Source organism: Capricornis sumatraensis, chromosome 4 (genome assembly GCF_032405125.1).
Source record: "Capricornis sumatraensis isolate serow.1 chromosome 4, serow.2, whole genome shotgun sequence".
NCBI classification, from domain to species: domain Eukaryota; kingdom Metazoa; phylum Chordata; class Mammalia; order Artiodactyla; family Bovidae; genus Capricornis; species Capricornis sumatraensis.
This window is the reverse complement of record NC_091072.1, coordinates 55,562,181-55,582,271: the sequence shown is the minus strand read 5'-3', so window position 1 is coordinate 55,582,271 and position 20,091 is coordinate 55,562,181. Positions and strand designations below refer to the sequence as shown.

At 38.8% G+C, this 20,091-nt stretch overlaps 1 protein-coding gene across 3 annotated transcripts in view; it reads right to left on the bottom strand.

The window, feature by feature from the left end:
• Positions 1-20,091, bottom strand: part of ACSS3 (acyl-CoA synthetase short chain family member 3) — a 168,274-nt gene that overhangs the window by 106,750 nt on the left and 41,433 nt on the right. For all 3 annotated transcript variants that reach the window (XM_068972184.1, XM_068972185.1, XM_068972186.1), the window contains exons 3-4: positions 8,071-8,259; positions 5,006-5,140 (exon numbers count right to left, since the gene is read on the bottom strand). In XM_068972184.1, the coding sequence (XP_068828285.1) occupies positions 5,006-5,140; positions 8,071-8,259 (324 nt within the window). The remainder of the gene's footprint in view (positions 1-5,005; positions 5,141-8,070; positions 8,260-20,091) is intronic.

Sequence of the window (20,091 nt, the reverse complement as noted above, 5' to 3'; positions counted from 1 at the left end):
AGAAGGTCAGAATAAGGACAAGAGATATCCAACTGAAATAAAAGAAAGTCAAAACAGAGGAAAGGTCTCAGGAAAAATAAGCAGAGGGAGAAAGGGAACTAGTTACGGGAGGGGGGAAAGTGACAGTGGATCTCTACCTATTAAGAGGCAAGAGAAGGCTATCATCTTTTTTAATCAAATGTACATGGATTTAATATTAATATTTTATTTAAAAGGCAGAAACAGACCGGATGAAAAACTTAAGATGCCAAAATCTTATCTATGAGAGTTTTTTTTTAAAAATATAAACACATTACTGTTAAAAAGAAAGACATGGGAAAAAGTTACATCATGCAACAGGAAGTACAAGATTAAATAGTTATATATCAAAGTAGATTTTGACAAAATATCAAATGATAAAGAAAATGAGCAACTAGAACTCTCATAATTTTCTCCTGGAATAGTAAAATGATTATGTCCACTATGTAAAATTGTGTCAAAGTTCTTAGTAAAGTCAAATATACATCTACTGCCGGGAGCCAGCACGGGAGATCCCACCCATGAACAAGGTCATGCGGAGAGACCTGACGGGCAAGGTGAGTCGGGTCTCAAGGGGTCCTCTGCCTGAGCATCTACCCCGAAACCAAAATCTGTCTGTTTACTGTCTGCTATACTATAATATTCTGACATTACAGGGGGCTATCCCCGACCACCTTTCTCTGGAAAAAGTTAACTTAGAGCTCCAACTGGTCTCCTGCGTATGAAAGGAATGTTTCAGCTCAAATCCCTCTGATGGCTCCCTAACTTGCCTGACAGGTTCCCCCGGACTTTTACAACTTGTGATTATTTACAGCCCCCCAGCCGTGAGAGGCATGAAGCTTAAAACATCTTAAAGATATAGAGACTTTTAGAGCTAAGAATCAGTTTGGTGAAGGGTTTCATTGTTGAGTTAATGTTTACCACCAGGCCTCCATATCCTTTATCTTTTAGGCACCTGGGAGGATATTAATCAATGTAAACAGGATGCAGAAATAGGAATATAGTAGTTTTGATGTTAGCAATACTAGACTTTTGAGTTAACAAATTTTCTCTTTGTTATAAATCACTGTACTCCTCTTCCTTTGTTATAAATTGTTGTGTCCTTGCTATGTAAGAATGTAACTTTATTTAGTGCTTTCTGAGAGTGGCACCAGACTTTGGGAAGAACAACACTATTACCCTTATCAGAAAAGGGCTGTAAAATGTTAATTGGCCTTCTAGTCAGATGATGTAAATCACCTAAGACTTGTGTATACAGCTAGGTATGCAGAGAGAAAGCCTGGTCTCGATAAGAGTCAGGGCTGTTGACACTGCCTAGTTTTGTATTATCCATTGATCTCTATGTACAACCAAAAGTATAAAAAGCTTTCCTGAACAATAAAGGATGGGCTGGTTTCTCCGACCAGCTTCTCAAACTGGTTTCTTGGAAATCCGGCTCCCCCCGTGTCGACTCTCTCTTTCTTTCTCTCTTTCTCCCCCTCCCTCCCTCTCCTTTTCAGGCTGAATTCCCATCTGGAGTGTGGAAGCTCACCACGTCTACTTACTTGCCCTGGCTTCTAAGACCCACGCGAGAGGGAGCCCAAGGCGGGGCACCCTCCACTATTCAAGTGGGCGCCGGTGGCCTACATAGATGGTGCAAACCTCTTGTCTCAAGGTTTTATTAACTTTCCGTGTAAACCAACTTATTCAGCCTCTTTTCTCCACCAATTTTCCTACTATACTTCCCTAATCTCTCTTTATGTTTCTAATTAAGTAGTCCTTTCCCAGACGCTGACTCCGTCCCTGCTTCAGATTCCCTGGACCCACCGGGGCTGGGCCCCGGCAATCTACTATATGAAGCAGCAATACTAGCTCTAGATATTTACTTAAGAGAGACGGAAACACATGATCCACACACACCCCTGATTAAGAACGCTCATAGCAGCTCTGGTCATAATAGCTCCAGAGTGGAAATAACCCAAATTTCCATAAATAGAAGGATAGAAAAACAATGTTTTCTATGTTCATGCTATGAAATACTACTCAAAAGTGAAAACAGTGGACTATTGACACATGACACACAAGAGGTGCATCTTAAGAACATTATATTGAACAGAAGAAGGGAGACATAAAAGTCTATGCATAGCATGATTCCATCTATTTGAAGCTTGGGAATGAAGCAACAACAACAAAAAGTCTATGACGGTACAAATCAGAAAGCATGTGCCTCTAGGAATGGGGACTAGTTGACTGGAAAAAGGAACAAATATGGAAAAATTCTCTATCTTGATTTGGATGGAGTTATACAGGTGCATGCGATATTGAAAATGCATCAAAATGTACTCTTATGCGCTATCTTAATGTATTAAATTATATCTCAGAAATTAAAATAATAATAATAACCTGAGTGCCTACAATATGCATAATATTGTACGACGATGTGAATGTTAAACAGAGATGTATGCAAATATTAATAATTAAAAAGGTAAAAGATGGTATTTGCTTGAGAAAAATCTGATTGGAAACATATCCATATCCACAGCATTTATAAAGCAAAAGAAACCAGCATATATCTCATTGGTTAAAAGTCATTAAACTGAGTTTAAATCTTGGCTCTACCACTTATTGGCTGTGATTTTGTGGTGTGACCTGTCCATGACTCAGTTTTTTCATCTGTAAAATTGGGCCAATAATAACATCTACTTTTACTGGCTTATGGTGGCTCAGAGGATAAAGCATCTGCCTGCCATGCGGGAGACTTGGGTTCAATCCCAAGATCCCCTGGAGAAGGAAATGGCAACCCATCCCAGTATTCTTGCCTGGAGAATCCCATGGACAGTGGAGCCTGGTGGGCTGCAGTCCACGGGGTCGCAAAGAGTTGGACATGACTGAGCAAGTTCACTTCACTTACTGGTTTACAAGAATATAAGAATTGAATAAAGAATATCTGAAAGTACTTTGGGCCTCTCCTTAAGTTCTCTGTAAATTCTGCATGAATTCATACACGTGTGAATAGCATACACACATTGAACACTTGTGTTATTGTGTTCCTACCCCTCTCCTAACCTTTTCTTACTCAAAGCCTTCTGTATTACTGACTTACACTCCCTGACTCAACAGCAACAAGCCTTTCTTAAAAACATGCTGGAAGTCATCTGAAAGAAATTTAAAATTCTCCTTCAAGACATTGAAAATATTAAAATCACTGAGTGCAGCCTTTCCTGAGGAAGCACAGACTACTCAAACTACACTGGAATGTAATGTGGGACTTCTAGGTGGTAATCAAAGTGAGAGAGCTCTAATGCTCTCTGTTCTTATTTCTTGTCATTTAAGCTTTTTCCACCAACAACCTCTCAAGAGTTCTACAAATTATGCACGATTCTTTGCACACTTGCAATTTTCCTTCTGTAAAAAATTTTAATCTGCTAGAAATGCAAGTCAGTCTACTATAAATAGCTGGAGACCTAACTTGGGATGTAGAAATAAGCTGATTATTTGGGCAAATTTACTAAGAAAAAGCATTGTAAAATACAGTCATTTATGTATTATACTGCTTTTTCTTCTTCCTTCATGGATCACAGATAATTTATCTGTCTAGAATATTCATATTTTGTTTTCCTGAACATAGTTTTTATTTCCAGACCGATTACTTTCTCTAACGTTTTTAAAAGACATTTTAAAAAGAAATTAATCACATCTCACCACAGGACTAGGTAGCTGAGAAATTAAGCATACTGTCAGAATGCACGCATGCAGATCATGGCCCTGATGCTAGTGGGACAAGTTACTTTATCTCTCTTTTTCCTGGACTCCTCTTCTTTAAAACAGGAATAATGCCAAGCTCATAAAGTTATCAGGAAGTTTTTAAAAAATTATCCATGAATGGAGTGTCTTAAAAATTATACGGTAAGCTGTCAGTAAATGTTTCTAGTACAGCTGAACCTTGAACAATACAGGTTTGAAGAGCAAGGGTCCACTCACATGTCGATTTTTTTCAGTAAATATGTTGGAAAAATTTTTGAAGATTTATAGCAATTTGAAAAACTCTCAGATGAACCATACTACTTAGAATTATCAAAAAAGTTAAGAAAAAGTTATGTCATGAATACATATGTGGAGATACTGGTTTGTCTTTATATAGGCATAAAGTAAGTGATATTTAATATAAAATTAGTTTTCCTACTGTTTCCTAACTTACAATTACATTACTGTACAGTATACCTCTTTCTCTGGTACTTAGAGAAACTGGGTATCAGCCTATCAACACAGGGAAGTGATTTTTTTTTTAATTTAACAATGTTTCCAAAATTTTAGTATGAATATGACTATAAGGTCATGCCATACGCCATAAAAACTGTATATTTCATTCATTAGTGTACAGGCCAGGCTATCGTGAAGCAATTGTATTGTTGGTTCTTTGCTAAGAATGCATAAATCATTACATCTGTAACTAAATATGAATTTCTTTTTCACATTATCTTTTCATTTTTGATGTCTAGTGTTGTAATATATAGTACATCTGCGGTGTTTTGTATACTGATAGACAATTCATCTTATAAACAGACATAAACTTACAATATGGATAAATATGATTCAGATAAATACAGTTCTTTTCTCTAGCCTACTTTCAACAACAGGCTATTAGTTAAATTCATGGGAGAGTCAAAAGTTATAAGCAGATTTTCAACTGTCCGGGGGCTCACATCCTTAAACCCTGCTTTGGGTCAACTGTACTATTATTAAAGTTATAGTATAAATTAATAAAGGATACCACAATAGAAGATTCATTGGATCCAATTCATCAATGTTACAGATATTTCTATGTTTGAATCTTTTTGTTTTTAGTTTTTTTATAAAGACAGAAAACATCATTGTTTTTTGCCCCAAATAGTGACCTTCTTAAAAGATACTTAAGAGTTTACAAATCAAGTGCTCCTGTCAAATAGTCAACAAGAATCATCCTTAGCACACCACCATAAGCAAGAACGAAATTCAATATTCAGATTACCGTATTTGGACGATGATAGATGAGAACTTTATCTGGCTTGTGTTGTCCTATTCTCAGCGCTTCTTCTACAAGCGGTATGTATTCAACCTTCCTTCCGGGTTCAATGCCAAAAGATGCTGTAATAACCAGCTTGGGCTACAGTGGAAAACAAACAAATGACAAAGCTGAGCCATCCTAGTTAAGGCAACCACAGTATTTCAGGTACAGGCTGGCAATTTAACACTTCTAAAGAAATGTTTGATTCTGTTCTCTCTTAAATAAATGGCCTGAAAACCAAGAAACTATTTAACTACTTTTAAACGTTATAGCCCTAACCACTTCCACATAAATCTCACTTACCTGTTCAGAATTCCATTCAATGATGCTTTTGGCCAACAAACAGGAGCTGTTAAAAAAATACTTTCCAAAAAATTCATTAAGCCAGGTAGATGTAAATTTGCCATGAACCAGTGAAATGGAAGCTTAGAGTCCCCTCACTTGCATACGCCCACATAACAGCTGGTCGTTACTGAAGTTGTAGCATTTCTTAGAGGGGAGAGATCCAGCCTGACTGCTATCAATAAGCATTTCCAAGATTTTTCATGTAAGTGTCTCTGCTTACACACCTGAAGTGACCTCAGAAGGAAGAGACTGGAATCTCTAATACTTTTTATGATTCTTTCTCATTTCAAATGCATACTCATTTTCACGAAATTTTATTATAAATTTGTCATGTTTCTTAAAAGGGCCCTCAAACAATTTAAGTTTCAAGTCCCACAGAGTCTGAGTCTGCTCTTGTCAGTAAGACACACTTGGCATTCTCTTTGCCCGACAATTGGCTAGTCATTCTTCAAGATATGCGCAGGTGTAGCCGTAAGATTCAAGGTGAGTCTTCCCTCCTTGGTAGATTCTGAGCAGGCCTCAGATATCCATGTAGAGTCAAGGTGCTCCTTCGTCCCCACCTCTGCACAGGGAGCTCTCCACGGACAAATCTGGGCCCCAGTACCTTCCTGTCTCCTATGCCTGGTACAACGTTTGTCATGACATAAGCTCTCAACAAAATACTTGTGGCATGGAACCAAAATTCTCAGTAATTTACAAAACAAACATGCCTTTGTTCTTTTAAGTACACTGCTTCTTCACAGAGAAATCCAAAGCAAAGGAGACAGATAAATTATTCAGGAGACAGAAAAATCAATCCCAGAAGGTGCATCCATTCCTGAATTTTGATTTCTGGTTACAATATGTTTCCTCTAGGGAAGGTGTATATTGTGCCAAATATATGCATATATAGCACTTTCTAGTTTTCAATATCATTCAGTATTCGCGGAACTGAGGCCCAGTGCCAGTGGCATAGTGAGCCCCAGCTTATAAGTGGAATCAGAAAGAGGGCCAGTTCTGATTGCTTTCAAAACGTTCCTCTTTCCACTATTTCAAGCTGCCTTTTAAAAGCAAAAAAAAAAAAAAAAAAAAGGAAAGAAATGAAAAAGTAAATCAGGTATCCTTTTATTATATTTTTAAAGCTCAGACGTGTGTGTGTGTGTGTGTCTGTGTGTGTGTTGTTATGAATGAAAAATGCCAGTGATGCAGCATAAGTTTTATAAATTCTTATTACGTGTGTGTGTGTGTGTATATATGTTTTTTCCCCATGTCATATAAAAGCTTTTTCTAAAAAACAATGTATCTCATGTGTTAGTTGCTCAGCTGTGTCTGACTCTTTTGATCCCATGATCTGTAACCTACCTGCCAGGCTCCTCTGTCCACATTGATCTATTTGCTGTCCTTCAAAAGGATTGTACCCTTTCCTGACTCTAGTGCTAGCCTCTAATTCTTTTTCTCACCTTTTGGATCCGACTACATCATTCTTTTCAGCTAGCTGAATCATAACCAAGATATTATGTAACTCAAATCTCACCTCTTTCAGGAAGCCTTCTTCAGCCACACCAACTAAGAGAAATCATTCCTGTCTCTAAATTAGGGGTCTGAAAACTATGATTCAGAGCCCAGTCCTGTCCAAATTACATTCTGTAAAGTGTTGTTGGGACACTGCATGCCCTTCATTTCTGAGGTGCTTAGTGCTACAACAACACAGCTCCATAGTTTCAACAGAAGCTCACATGTGATCCACAATGCCTAAAATACTTACTAACCCATAACTTACAGAAAAAAGTTTGCTAATCCCTGCTCCAAATTCATAGAATAATTACAGCACATCTTTTTTTAATGGGTACTATATGCCAGACAACATGTAAAGTGTTTTAAATTCAATATCTCAATGATATTTCACAACAACCTTTCAAGTTTGTGATGTCAGTACCCCATCTAAATGTATAACTTCACCCGTCCCTAACACTCCCTCTTAACCACTATGCTATATTCGTGGAAATATATAGGTTATAAAACTAGTCATGTGCCCATCCATGTGATAAGTATCATTTATTAACCAGTTCCAAGGAGAGTACCAGACACTGAGTGGAAGCTTAATAAATAATGCTGAATGGGCATATTAGTTATTCTTTTTCTTAAATGTATTATATATCCAAATGTAAATGGCAAGTTAACTTGAAAGACTTGCACCTTATATGTCATACTCTTCACAGTATTTAGAATGATATCTTTCACATAGGATGGACTCAAAAATAAAATTTTGGTTAATAGTGTATGCCAAGTAAAAAGCCAACTTTATCTCATTTGATAAGAGGATCTAGTAAACACTTGGAGAAGGCAATGGCACCCCACTCCAGTACTCTTGCTTGGAAAATCCCATGGGCAGAGGAGCCTGGTAGGCTGCAGTCCATGGGGTTGCTAAGAGTCGGAAACGACTGAGCGACTTCACTTTCACTTTTCACTTTCCTGCATTGGAGAAGGAAATGGCAACCCATTCCAGTGTTCTTGCCTGGAGAATCCCAGGGACGGGGGAGCCTGGTGGGCTGCCGTCTATGGGGTCGCACAGCGTCAGACACGACTAAAGCGAATTAGCAGCAGCAGCAGCAGTAAATACTATCGCTCTTGCATGGTTCACTTGCAGATGAACACAGCTGTACTATATGTGGTTATTGCTTGATTTCTCCAAACAAAGCACTTACCTTTGCATGATCAATGCGAGTGCTTAGTTCTTTGGATGCAAATCCCCCAAATATGAGACTGTGGATGGCTCCTATCCTGGCACACGCCAGCATGGCGTACATCGCCTGTGGGATCATGGGCATGTAGATAACCACGGTGTCACCCTTCTTGACACCATGCTTGACCAAAACACCAGCCAGCTTAGAGACCTGTAACAACATCATCAGATCAGCAAAGTGTTCTCTGTATTAATTCCCTGAACTTGTAAGTTATAGGAGCAACCCTAGAAGACACTCACCCCATTGGTAGTGGATTATAGAAGCCTGAGTAGTACATATTGATGATGATGATGAGTGTTTAGATGGTGACAATAACAACAGACATTTGGACTATTGTAATAGACTATAGGGCTTTCCTGATAGCTCAGCTGGTAAAGAATCCGCCTGTCATGCAGGAGACCCCGGTTCGATTCCTGGGTCAGGAAGATCCACTGGAGAAGGAATAGGCTACCCACTCTAGTATCTTTGGGCTTCCCTTGTGGCTCAGCTGGTAAAGAATCTGCCTGCAATGCAGGAGACCTGGGTTCGATCCCTGGGTTGGGATGATCCCCTGGAGAACGCAAAAGCTACCCACTCCAGTATTCTGGCCTAGAGAATTCCACGGACTGTGTAGTCCATGGGGTCACAGAGTCGGACACGACTGAGCAAATTTCACTTCTCTTCACTTGACTGTTGCTGCTGCTGCTAAGTTGCTTCAGTCATGTCCGACTCTGTGCAACCCCATAGATGGCAGCCCACCAGGCTCCCCTGTCCCTGGGATTCTCCACTTGACTACAAGCCGATTTACTATTATTATGCCATGTGAATTTCATGGCTTAAATTTGCTTAATTATTCATTCAACAGTATTTTTACTGAACAACTATCATATGGCATTGCGTTTAAGGTTGGGAAAACAAAACCTAAAAAACAAAGACGCAGGCATTTCCCTGTGGAGCTTGTATGTTAAAGGGTGATCTGTCAAGTGAACAGATAAATAAATGAGTCTCAAATTCAGATATATGTTGGGTTAATTGTTGAAGGAAACAAGCATGGATTAACAGGGAAAACATCATCAAGCATTTATAAGGTAAATAAGACAGATTCTATTATTATTATTATGCCTATTTTAATGAAAAGGTAACTGACCCTCAGAAATAATAAACAGCTAACCTTAGGTGTAACCAGGATCCATTACAGGCCTTTTGACCTCATGTTCTTGGTTCTTTCTGTTGCCCTAAAACCAAGTTGTTGTTGTTGTTGTTGTTGTTTTGCAGTTTTTAATACTAGTTAGCTATACAAAGTGACTGCCCTCTATGTTAAGAGCATACATTCAAACTTTTTTTACTTCTAACATGCATTTAGGCACCAAACAAACAAATATTTCTTTCATCTTAACATGTATTTCTAGTAATAAAGACAAGAACGGGTTTTTCCTGGTGGCTCAGCTGGTAGAGAGCCCATGTGCCAATGCAGGAGACACAAAGAGACACAGGTTCGATTTCTGGGTAGGGAAGATCTCCTGGAGAAGAAAATGGCAACCCACTCCGGTATTCTCGCTTGGAAAATTCCATGGACAGAGGTGGCTGGCAGGCCAAAGTCCATGAGGTCGCAAAGAGTTGGACAGGATGGAGCACACACACAAGCCCAAGTCCAAAGACAAACTAGATCATAAGCCGACACATGATACAGTTTGTTGCAAGAAAGCTTTCCATTGCAGCAGACTGTAGGAAGTACGCACAGATTTAAGTGAACAAGAACTTCAACATTCTCTCACCTAAAAAAAATATAGAGTTTCCATACATCACACACATTGTTTTCTGACACAGCAGTAAACAAACAAGACAAAGATCTCTACCCCCCAGAGCACTTATGTTTGTTTTAACAGAGGACATGAAATAGACATGATAATCATATATTACGTTAAAAGGTACTGAGTGCTATTTGATGGGGGGAGTAGAGCAAACCAGAGGGGATTGGGACACAGGGGATATAATTCTCAACGGGACAGTCGGGACAGACATAAGAAAGCAACACTTGAGCAACGACATGTAGGAGGTCAAGAATAAGTGGCTGTCTGTGAGTATACTATTTCAGGCAGACAGGACACCAGCACGGTGGTGTAAAAGGGATCACATGTGATGTGATTGTGGAGCAGAAAGCAAATGAGAAAGCTGTCACATATCAGGTCAGAGAACTTAAGGGGTGGTAGGGATCCGTTGGGCAAATGGAAGGACTATGCTTGCCTTTAAATGTGACGTTTAAAAGAGGGAACAGAGGCAGCCTGGGAGAAGGAGCTAGGCCATACCGCTATTAGTGGTTCCTTTCATTCCACTCTGCCTCTCCTACTGTGTGAACAAGTTCAAAGGATTCAGAATCCTGATCATTCTTCCTTTTTCTCTCTATTCACTTCCTCTGTGCAGATGGCAAAAGATGTGGTCAAGGTTAAGGGCTCTGGGGAAATACAGAAAGTAACAAACAACTATCTCAGTGTTTCGTCCTGCCCTGTATTGCAAACTCTAATTTTGTGCTATTTTTTAAGAACCCCAAGTTGCCCAGTAGGAAGTTATAAGAAAAATAAATCAAAGTAACATCAACCATGAACTTAAACTCCTAATGGAGTTCAAGAACCAAGATAACACTGAAAAGTTATATCCAAACATCTCACTGTAAATCCTGCAGAAAGTGGCCACACTCTGGGATTGCATTACTGGGTGTTCCCTTTAAGGTGCAGCACTGGGAAAGACCAGTGGGAAGAGTTTGTCCTATTCACCGCTATAGCCTTGGCATCTTAAATAGTGTTGAATAAAAAGGATTTTCAACCAAAACCCAATCCAGCAGTGAGTCAGTAACTTTAAAATCCAGTCTCACTTCACAACATTGCTGGAAGATGTCTAAAATTTTTCTGTCCTCTTAAAGAAACTAAAGTCAATAAATTCAGCTCTTTAAAAAAAAAAAGAAAGACACGATCTCACAATGGCTAAATGTAGCCCCAAGATGTATTTAAGGTGAGGTCATGTCACACCTAAAAAAGACAAAGAGCCAACATATTAAAATCAGAAGATTTCATACGCAAATTCAGATTTCCAGGTTCTCTTAAAAACTGGAAGGTCTAGTCACAGTGCCTCTGTGTTCTTGAATGACAACAATCAACTGAACACAAAGATCAGCTGCTGGGTTTGCCATGAACTTGCCATTCCCTAGCGCTGTTCATAACAGAGCTTGCATTGTTCTTTCCTTCTCAGTTTAAAATATATTCCCCGGCATCCTGTTTATTTTGTCATGTGCTTACACCACAGCTCCATAATTAAAGAGATGTGAGTTTTGTTGTTGCTTAGTCACTAAGGCGTTTTGTGACCCCCAGGGAACTGTAGTCTGCCAAGCTCCTCCGTCCACGGGATTTCCCAGGCAAGAATACTGGAGTGGTTGTCAGTTCCTTCTCCAGGGGATCTTCCCCAGCCTAGGAATTGAACCCACGCATCCTGCAGTGGCAGGCGGATTCTTTACCACTGGGTCACCAGGGAAGCCCACAGAGATGTGATAACTGATGGATAACTGATTTTTCTCCCATTTCTCCCATATATACTACAGGCATCCGAGTTGTAACCACGGCCCTGGAAGACTACCTTCAGTCAAATTAAGCTGCACTACGTTTGTGTCACCACTAGATGGTGCACATTTGGCCTTGTTAACCTCCCTCCAGGCAGCTTCTCCTTAATGTTTAGATGCTATACTAACCACACTTGAGTTGCTAGGAAGACACACATTTTATATGATCAATAAAGAAAATACCTTTTTTAGTACTTTGGGGGACTAAATGTTACTCCAGCAAAATTTTCCACCGTTACTTGTAAATTATAAAATAAATATAATTAATTTTTATAAATTTGAAAATGAATGGGGAAATAGGTTTCAAGACTTCTAATAAATACACTCATGAAAAATAAAATATTAGCTCATAAAAAATGGGATTAATATGAAAGCATTTGAGAATGTTTCATTAAAAAATATTCCCACAACACAAATATAAACATTAGTCAAAACTGATCAAAGATTATCTTCCATAGAGCAAATCAGTACTTGCTTCGCAAACCGCCAGTGTGTCCATCTAAGGAAAATAATTGTTTGTAACACAAAGAGAGCATTGTTGCCCTAATTATAGCAAGAAGATAGCAATCAGAGGCAACCTTAGGGCCATGCCAAAGAAAATTATATGAAAGAGAAGAAAAGAGAAAGCATATTTCTAAACAGCAATGATGTTACTCTGCAAACCCTGCTTGAATCATATCAGAAACTGTAAGTAGCTTAAAAATCAATTATAGGGCTTCCCTGGTGGCTCAGTGGTAAAGAATCTGCCTACCAATACAGGAGACATGGGTTTGACCCTGATCTGGGAAGATCCAACATGCTGCAGAGCAACTAAGCCCGTGCACCGCAACTAAGCCCGTGCACCGCAACTGCCAATTCTGCGCTTGAGAGCCCGGGGGCCACGACTGCCGATTCTGCGCTCGAGAGCCCGGGGGACGCAACTGCTGCAGCCCCTGTGCCCCGAGCCTGTGTTCTGCAAGGGAAGCCTGTGGACCACAACTCAGGAGAAGTCCCAGCTAGAGAAAAGCCCACACACCAACAAAGACCACGCACAACCAAATGAATAAACAAAATCACTATTAAAAAAGGAGCTCTTTACCAAAAAAATAGTAATTATAATATCTGAGGAAACAGTTTACTCAAGTTGGATATGACTATATTTAATTTCCCATAGAAAGAGTTAAGTACCTAAAGTACCTGTATTTTAAACATATAATTAATCACATATTTTGTACACACACATCATACAGACAAGTTTTTGATTTTTCTTTACTTGTGCATACATAGAGAGCCACCAAGAAGGTAAAAATTTATCTCTAATGAATTGGTTCTTCCTTTGGCCATGCAGGAACCACGCATCCAGGTAAATAAGTATCTGTGAAAAGAATAAATTGTATCAAAACTGCTTAAGATGTGAAATAATACTAACACTACTTGCAAAGAACCTTTCAGGAATGCAAATATTTTCATCTAACATAAGAAGTTTCTACAAAAGCAACTTTTAAGACAGTGACTCCTTATTAGACATGACATTGAGATAATTCTCTTTTAAATATGATGCTATATTAAGTCCATTCAATTGTGAGCTATGCCTTTCAATAAAGTAGAGGTGATGTGATGTTAATTAAAAGAAGAGAAATCAACCTTTCTGCAAAAGATAAAACTATACCATTTATATTCAAGAGTAAAATGTATTATTACTATCTAAAACAAAGAATATGTATTCATATTTTTAAATGGAATTCTATTGAGTTTTAGAAAAGAATATAAAGTAGTATCTTATATGAACTAGAAAATATATACTAACACATTTCTTCTCAAATAGTTTTCCCCATATGAAGGAATAAATATCATTCCTGAGAGTAATCACTTTTCTCATTCCCAACTTTCTTCACAAGTGGGTTTCAATCAATATTTGGTTATTTTAAGGCTGTGTATTTGCAAGCAGAATGAAATGCAGAATTGTTTAATCTATTTAGTTCAGGCTCAAAATAACCACAATTTCAATAATCTGTGTGCTTTCAAGACCAATGTGATTTTCAGACTGTATTTCACAGAAAATTAGTTCAGTCCTACCCTTTTCTACGCATGTTGCTCAGAGACTTGATAAGGAATATGTTCTCTGTCTCTTTAATGTTGATATGCTGTGATTTACAGGTAGACCATCAAAATTTATCACATCTTAAAAAGGACATCTTGTTCATTTTTAAATAGTACTTCTATTTCAGTCAGGCCATTGTTGACAGAGCAAATGATCCTCCATCAAGGAGAAGTCCAAGGTCTAAAAGAATAGAAAATGTAATTGACGCCTATCACTTACTCATGTGGTGACTACTGTATGTATAATTAAAAGGAAAGAAACTATATAGAAAAGAATAATTAAGGATTGCTTCCACTTTTTACCATTTTAACATCTTTTCACTCAGGGCATTAATGGTTGAATAATAATGACTTCCTCCTGCTTTCACTCACTTGATAGTTTCTGCCAAAATTCCTAATCCTCAGGAAATTTGCTATTTTGATTAGGCATTTGTCTGAGAAAGTAAAGCAGTTCAGAATAGACAGAGCAAGAATTCAGGGTGAAGAATGTTGTGAGATGACTTGGAAAGATATAGAGATTCAGTACCATGTATCTTTTAGAACCTTGCTAAGTTTTGTTAAGTTAGATTTATATTCAGGTTAAGATCTCTGTAGAAGTAGGCACTTTCCTTATCCTTACAATGCAATTATTTTTGCAAGATCAAGGGCTGTGACAGTGGTGATAAAAATAAATGATATGATTTGAGAAATACTTTGTGTAGACCATATAGGGAATGATGGTTGAAGGATGCAAGAAGTAATGGTAGGAAAGGAAGAACGGGTTCAGGTTTGGGTTCCAATAACTGGTTGGCAAATGATTTTACCCACAAAATTATTTGCCAGGCTTGAATCAAAGTTCCCTGTTCAGCCTGAGGCATGGAAATGGGACAGTCAAAGATTTAAAACAGGCTTTGGAGGGCAGAAGACAAAACTTATCAAAGAAATGCTAAAGGAAAAAAGATATAGCACTGAAATCCCAATGGATACTGGGGATGATGAATTTGTAGTAAACCCATATTTGCAGTTAGGACATTTTTCTTCAACAGTTTTCAAGCGAGGTGGGCTTCCCAGGTGGCGCCAGTGGTAAAGAACCTGCCTGCCAGTGCAGGAGACATAAGAGATGTGAGTTCAATCTCTGGGTCAGGAAAATTCTCTGCAGAAGGGAATGGCTACCCAATTCAGTATTCTTGCCTGGAGAATCCCATGGACAGAGGAGCCTGGAGGGCTACAATCCGTGGGTTTGCACAGAGTCAGACACAACTGAAGTGACTTAGCACACATAGCATGCATTCAACACATTAAGATACCAGAAATGGAGATGGCAAAGAACTAGGTTGATCAAGGTCTGCAGTTCCATCATGGAGGTGAGATGGAGCGACAACAGGTAAGACAGGTGAGGATATTAGCAAGAGGGCTGTGTTGTTAAAGAGTCTAAGCAGGGTAGCTGAGAGAGAAAAACAGAAGAACCCTTAGGTGGTGACTACACACAGAACCATTTAAAACTATGATATTAAAACGTTGAGCCATTTGTCTGCTATCTTCTCAGTCAGCCGGCTTTTTAAATAAAGTCATATTCTTTGTCTAACAACAAGAAAAAAATGATATTGTGTCTAAATACGCAGACTGTGTGTAAATGTGGTTTTGTTGCATTATCTACCAGAGGTTAAAACAGACACTATGCAAGTTATAAACCCCAGTTTACATGTGATCTTGACCCTTTCCCCACCTTCCATCTACCAAAAAGCCAAACTCCAGGGTCCCCTCCAGGATCCATTTCCAGCTGATCCTCACAACATCCTCCTTTCGTCCCTGGGACATCATACCATGCCCCCTTTCCCTCCACTGTTTACCCTCTCAGTTTATCCCACCTTAGGCAAACCTCCTTCTTACAGACCACCTCCACTTGTCTTCTTCACAATAACATCCACCTCTGTAACTCTTTAAACTGCCAGAAAAAGTTCTCTAAACTAACTCATTGGTCTCTATCTCTACACTCTTCTCTAATTGCACGTGTTTTTTCTCTAGCACCAATATTTCCAATAAATTCTCATTCATTTTATTTTCCTCCCTTAATCCCTGAATTACAAGTATTGCAAGCATATTGACAGTATTATTTGTCACTGCTAATGCACGAAATTATGTCCAGCTAAATTGTGTGTTAGTTTGGGAGCCAGCCTGGAACCCAAGCACCACTCAGAAAAGCACCATTCAGAGACACATGAGAAATATTATACAGATTCCAATTAAAGACTTCTCAAATGGATTTTTAAACCAAAGCTCAAGTCAAAGTTGATTACTTTCTGTATGCTTTCTAGAGCATTTCTAAGGGAAATATTCCAAGTCCTAAAGCAAGTTTCATTACACTTTTTACAATATAACCTACCTGGACTACAATGAAACAGAATTCGACTATTAGAGAAGTCACTTTTCATAATTTTGCACTCTCATATCTTTACAAAGATATTCTAGAAAAACTACAGTATAATGTAGTTAATGTACACATTTTTACAAATGTATTATATTTTTAAAAGGTGCAGAATCTACTATGCTCTATTAATAAAGAACATTCAATTAAATATAAATTCATGTAAGTCATCTGGATATGGCTATATTCTTCAATGAACATAAAGACATGATAAAAAATCACTGCCTTACATATTTGTGTATATAGTACTAAACAAGCAAAATGTAAAACAAAGTTAATATTTAAAAAGAAATTACAGTGTGACTGCTATAAACACCATGTTAAAAGACCAATGGAAAATATTTTTTAAGTAGCATTAAGTGAATTAAAACTATATTCCTTTTTCTCAGTCTAATAAATTGTTTACTGTTGTGTTTCTCAACCTGGGGTCTATGGAGACATTCTCATGGTCATCCATGAATTCTCTATGAGAATTTTTAAACCTGGTATTTTGATTTTGATGACAATTTTTAAAAAATTAATAATGTAAAGCATATTCTGGATTTATAAGCACTCATGCAATTTCACTGTATTTATTTGTAATTTTTTATAATTCATGCATATTAAGTAAAAGCCAGGTGATGTAATGATTTTTTATAATAAAAAATTAAAAATAAAAGGCTTTATGAAAGTTAAGCACTACTATGCGACTTCACTTTCTTCCTTTCTATAGTTCCTTTTGGAGAAGGAAATGGCAGCCCACTCCAGTGTTCTTGCCTGGAGAGTCCCATGGACGGGGAGCCTGGTGGGCTGCAGTCTGTGGGGTTGCAAAGAGTCAGACATGACTAAGCAACTCACACACACACACACACACACACACACACACACACACACACGTGAAAGAAGAATTGAGGCATCACAGAGAACAGGTTGCCAAAACTCAAAGGACCCAGGGCCGCAGCACTCAAACCATAAGCACCTTGCAGTTAGACGTTCAGTTCTACCTCAACATTACTCACTCTATGAAATTAGTTTTGTCAATCTGAGCTTGGTTGACTTTGTAGATTTGTTTCTATCCTGGCTTATAAATCATAGATGGCTTTATGTATCTATTGAGCTATAAAGAAAAGACATTAAAACCTAGTTTTAATTGCACATTAAAAAAATAATTTGTCAATACAAAAAGTATGTAAGAATGCTTTTCCTTTATGAAGTATTCGTATGTCTCCATTTTTAAGAGGAAAAAAATTGCTTCATTGATCTTTTTCCTCATACAGAAAGACAAATATAAAAGCAGCAAAAGATGGCAAGAGATGTCAACAGGAACCTTGCATCATTTAGAGCAATCTACACTGATTATTTAATCAAAGCTTTAATTAAACAAACACCCTCAGCATTTTTATAGACAGTACATAAACATGACAACTACTCCGGGTACACCAATCATACTTCCCAGAATTTGCCTGTGTTCCTGTTAACCTTTATGATTTCATTGGCCAATACAATCTTGAAGTCAATGAATATATACAAATGGCTCACAGAGAAGTTGCTAAATATCCCAGGAGTTGTACAAGGACACAAGATCATTGCAATAGTTGGGTCTGTTCCCAATAGCATTAATATCACTCACCAAAAAGAGGCACACATATCCTTAAAAAATGAAAAATTCACAAATATAATATACACACTAGTAGCTAATAAGGGCTTCCCAGTGGCTCAGTGTTAAAGAATCTGCCTGCCAATGCAGGAGACACAGAGGCACAGGTTTAATCCCTGAATCAGGAAGATCCCCTGAAGAAGGAAATGGCAACCCACTCCAGTATTCTTACCTGGAAAATTCCATGGACAGAGGAGCTAAGTGGGCTACAATTCAGGGGGTCACAAAGAGTCAGACGCAACTGAGCATGCATGCATGCACAGTAGCTAATAAACAAAGCAATGTAGATCATCACAAACACCAAGAATACATCATAAATACCCATAAATAGATAAAATTTCCCATAAAAACTGTATACGATAAAGTTAACATAACTTAGCTTTATAATGAAAAGGAAATTATCTTCAATCAAGTATAGCATGAAAAAATGAACAATCAATTTCCCTACAATCTCCAGTCTTCACAATAACTCTACTGAATGCAACATGCATCGATTTATTAACATTTATTTTGCTTAACTAGTACAAATGTCAAAAACATGAGTATAAAACTGTCAAATGAATTAAACTAAAGTTAACAGCATCATTTCCCATGTGTAGATCTGTATTGATTTCAAAAAGCCTTACAAATTATTTCATTTCATACACTTGAAATATGATCCTATCCTCATATCTTTATTTGCATCACTTAAGCCAATCAATGTCTTCCATTATATTAATTAGCTTTATCCTCAACTTGCTTTGAAAATTCTGTCAAAAAATTTTGTAGCTTCAAACATTTATTATTAAAGCTGAGAAACTGAAAGCTGATGACACGCTCAGCTGTCCTGAAAGTGAGAGTGAAGTCACTCAGTCATGTCCGACTCTTTGTGACACCATGGACTGTAGCCTACTTGGCTCCTCTGTCCATGGTATTTTCCAGGCAATAGTACTGGAGTGGATTGCTGTTTCCTTCTCCAGAGGATCTTCCCAACCCAGGGATCGAACCCAGGTCTCCCGCATTGTAGACAGACGCTTTACTGTCTGAGCCACCAGGAGAGTTCCAGCTGTCCTAAAGTCTGACAATACAACAGGTGCAGGAGCTAGTCACAGAAGAATAACTGTTACCAATTCCTCGCACTTCCACCTGGAGGAGCACACTTTTTCTCCTTCTACTCAGCACCTTCTTGACTTTAGTAACTGTCTCTCTCTCTCTTATTCTTCAACCATCTTTCTATTTGGGATCCCATTTAATTCATCTTGTTGGCCTCACTTAGGTCAGCAAACACAGTCATTCTTGCCTTCACAGTGCCCACCATCATTATTAACCATGCCAGGTCCAACTCTTGCATAAATCTGCTGCAGACCAGGGGCACCTGTAGGGAGGCCATCTGTGTAGGGGGCACAGATTTCTCTCCATCTGTATCCCCATTCGTGAGCTGAAAACAGGTTCATCAGAACCATTTTTCTAGATTTCATATATATGCATTAATATACAGTATTTTTCTCTGTTGGAGAGGAGGTGGAGAAAAGAGAACCCTCTTGCACTGTTGCTGGGATGTAAATCGATACAGCCACTATGGAGAACAGGATGAAGTCTGTCTGTCTCTGTGAAGTCACTCAGTCGTGTCTGACTCTTTGCGACCCCATGGACTGTAGCCTACCAGGCTCCTCCCTCCATGGGATTCTCTAGGCAAGAGTACTGGAGTGGGTTGCCATTTCCTTCTCCAGGGGATCTTCCCGACCCAGGGATCGAACCCGGGTCTCCCACATTCCAGGCAGATGCTTTAACCTCTGAGCCACCAGATTACAACCCCTTAAGTCTACCCAGTACTAGTCACAATGGAGACTTTGGGGATGCCCAGCTCCAGCCTGGGGATCCCAGGAGGTCGACCTGCCTCAACCTACCTAGGGATCCAGTCCTCAAAAGGTTGTTATGCCTCAACCTGCTCAGGGATCTGCCAGTCCAGGGGTCCCAGGAGGTCAACATGCGTCGATCTCCAGGAGGCTGTCAGGCCTCAGTTTGCCTGGGGATCTGCACCCTGACCCGGGGATGCCTGGCTCTCATGTTGCAACAGTAGTGGGTAGGATAAGCTTCAAAAAGACTCACCCCTAAGGAGGTCCACCCATGGAAATTGAAGGAGGCCTATTAGTTTTTTCTTTTCCTCCCTGTCATCACTGTCTTTCAGAGGGGAAATAACCAATCTACTTCCTGACAAATGCTCTTGAGATGCATCCTTAATAACTGGAAGCTGTTTGATCCTCTGTCTCTAAGGGTGGTGGTGGTGGTTTAGTCGCT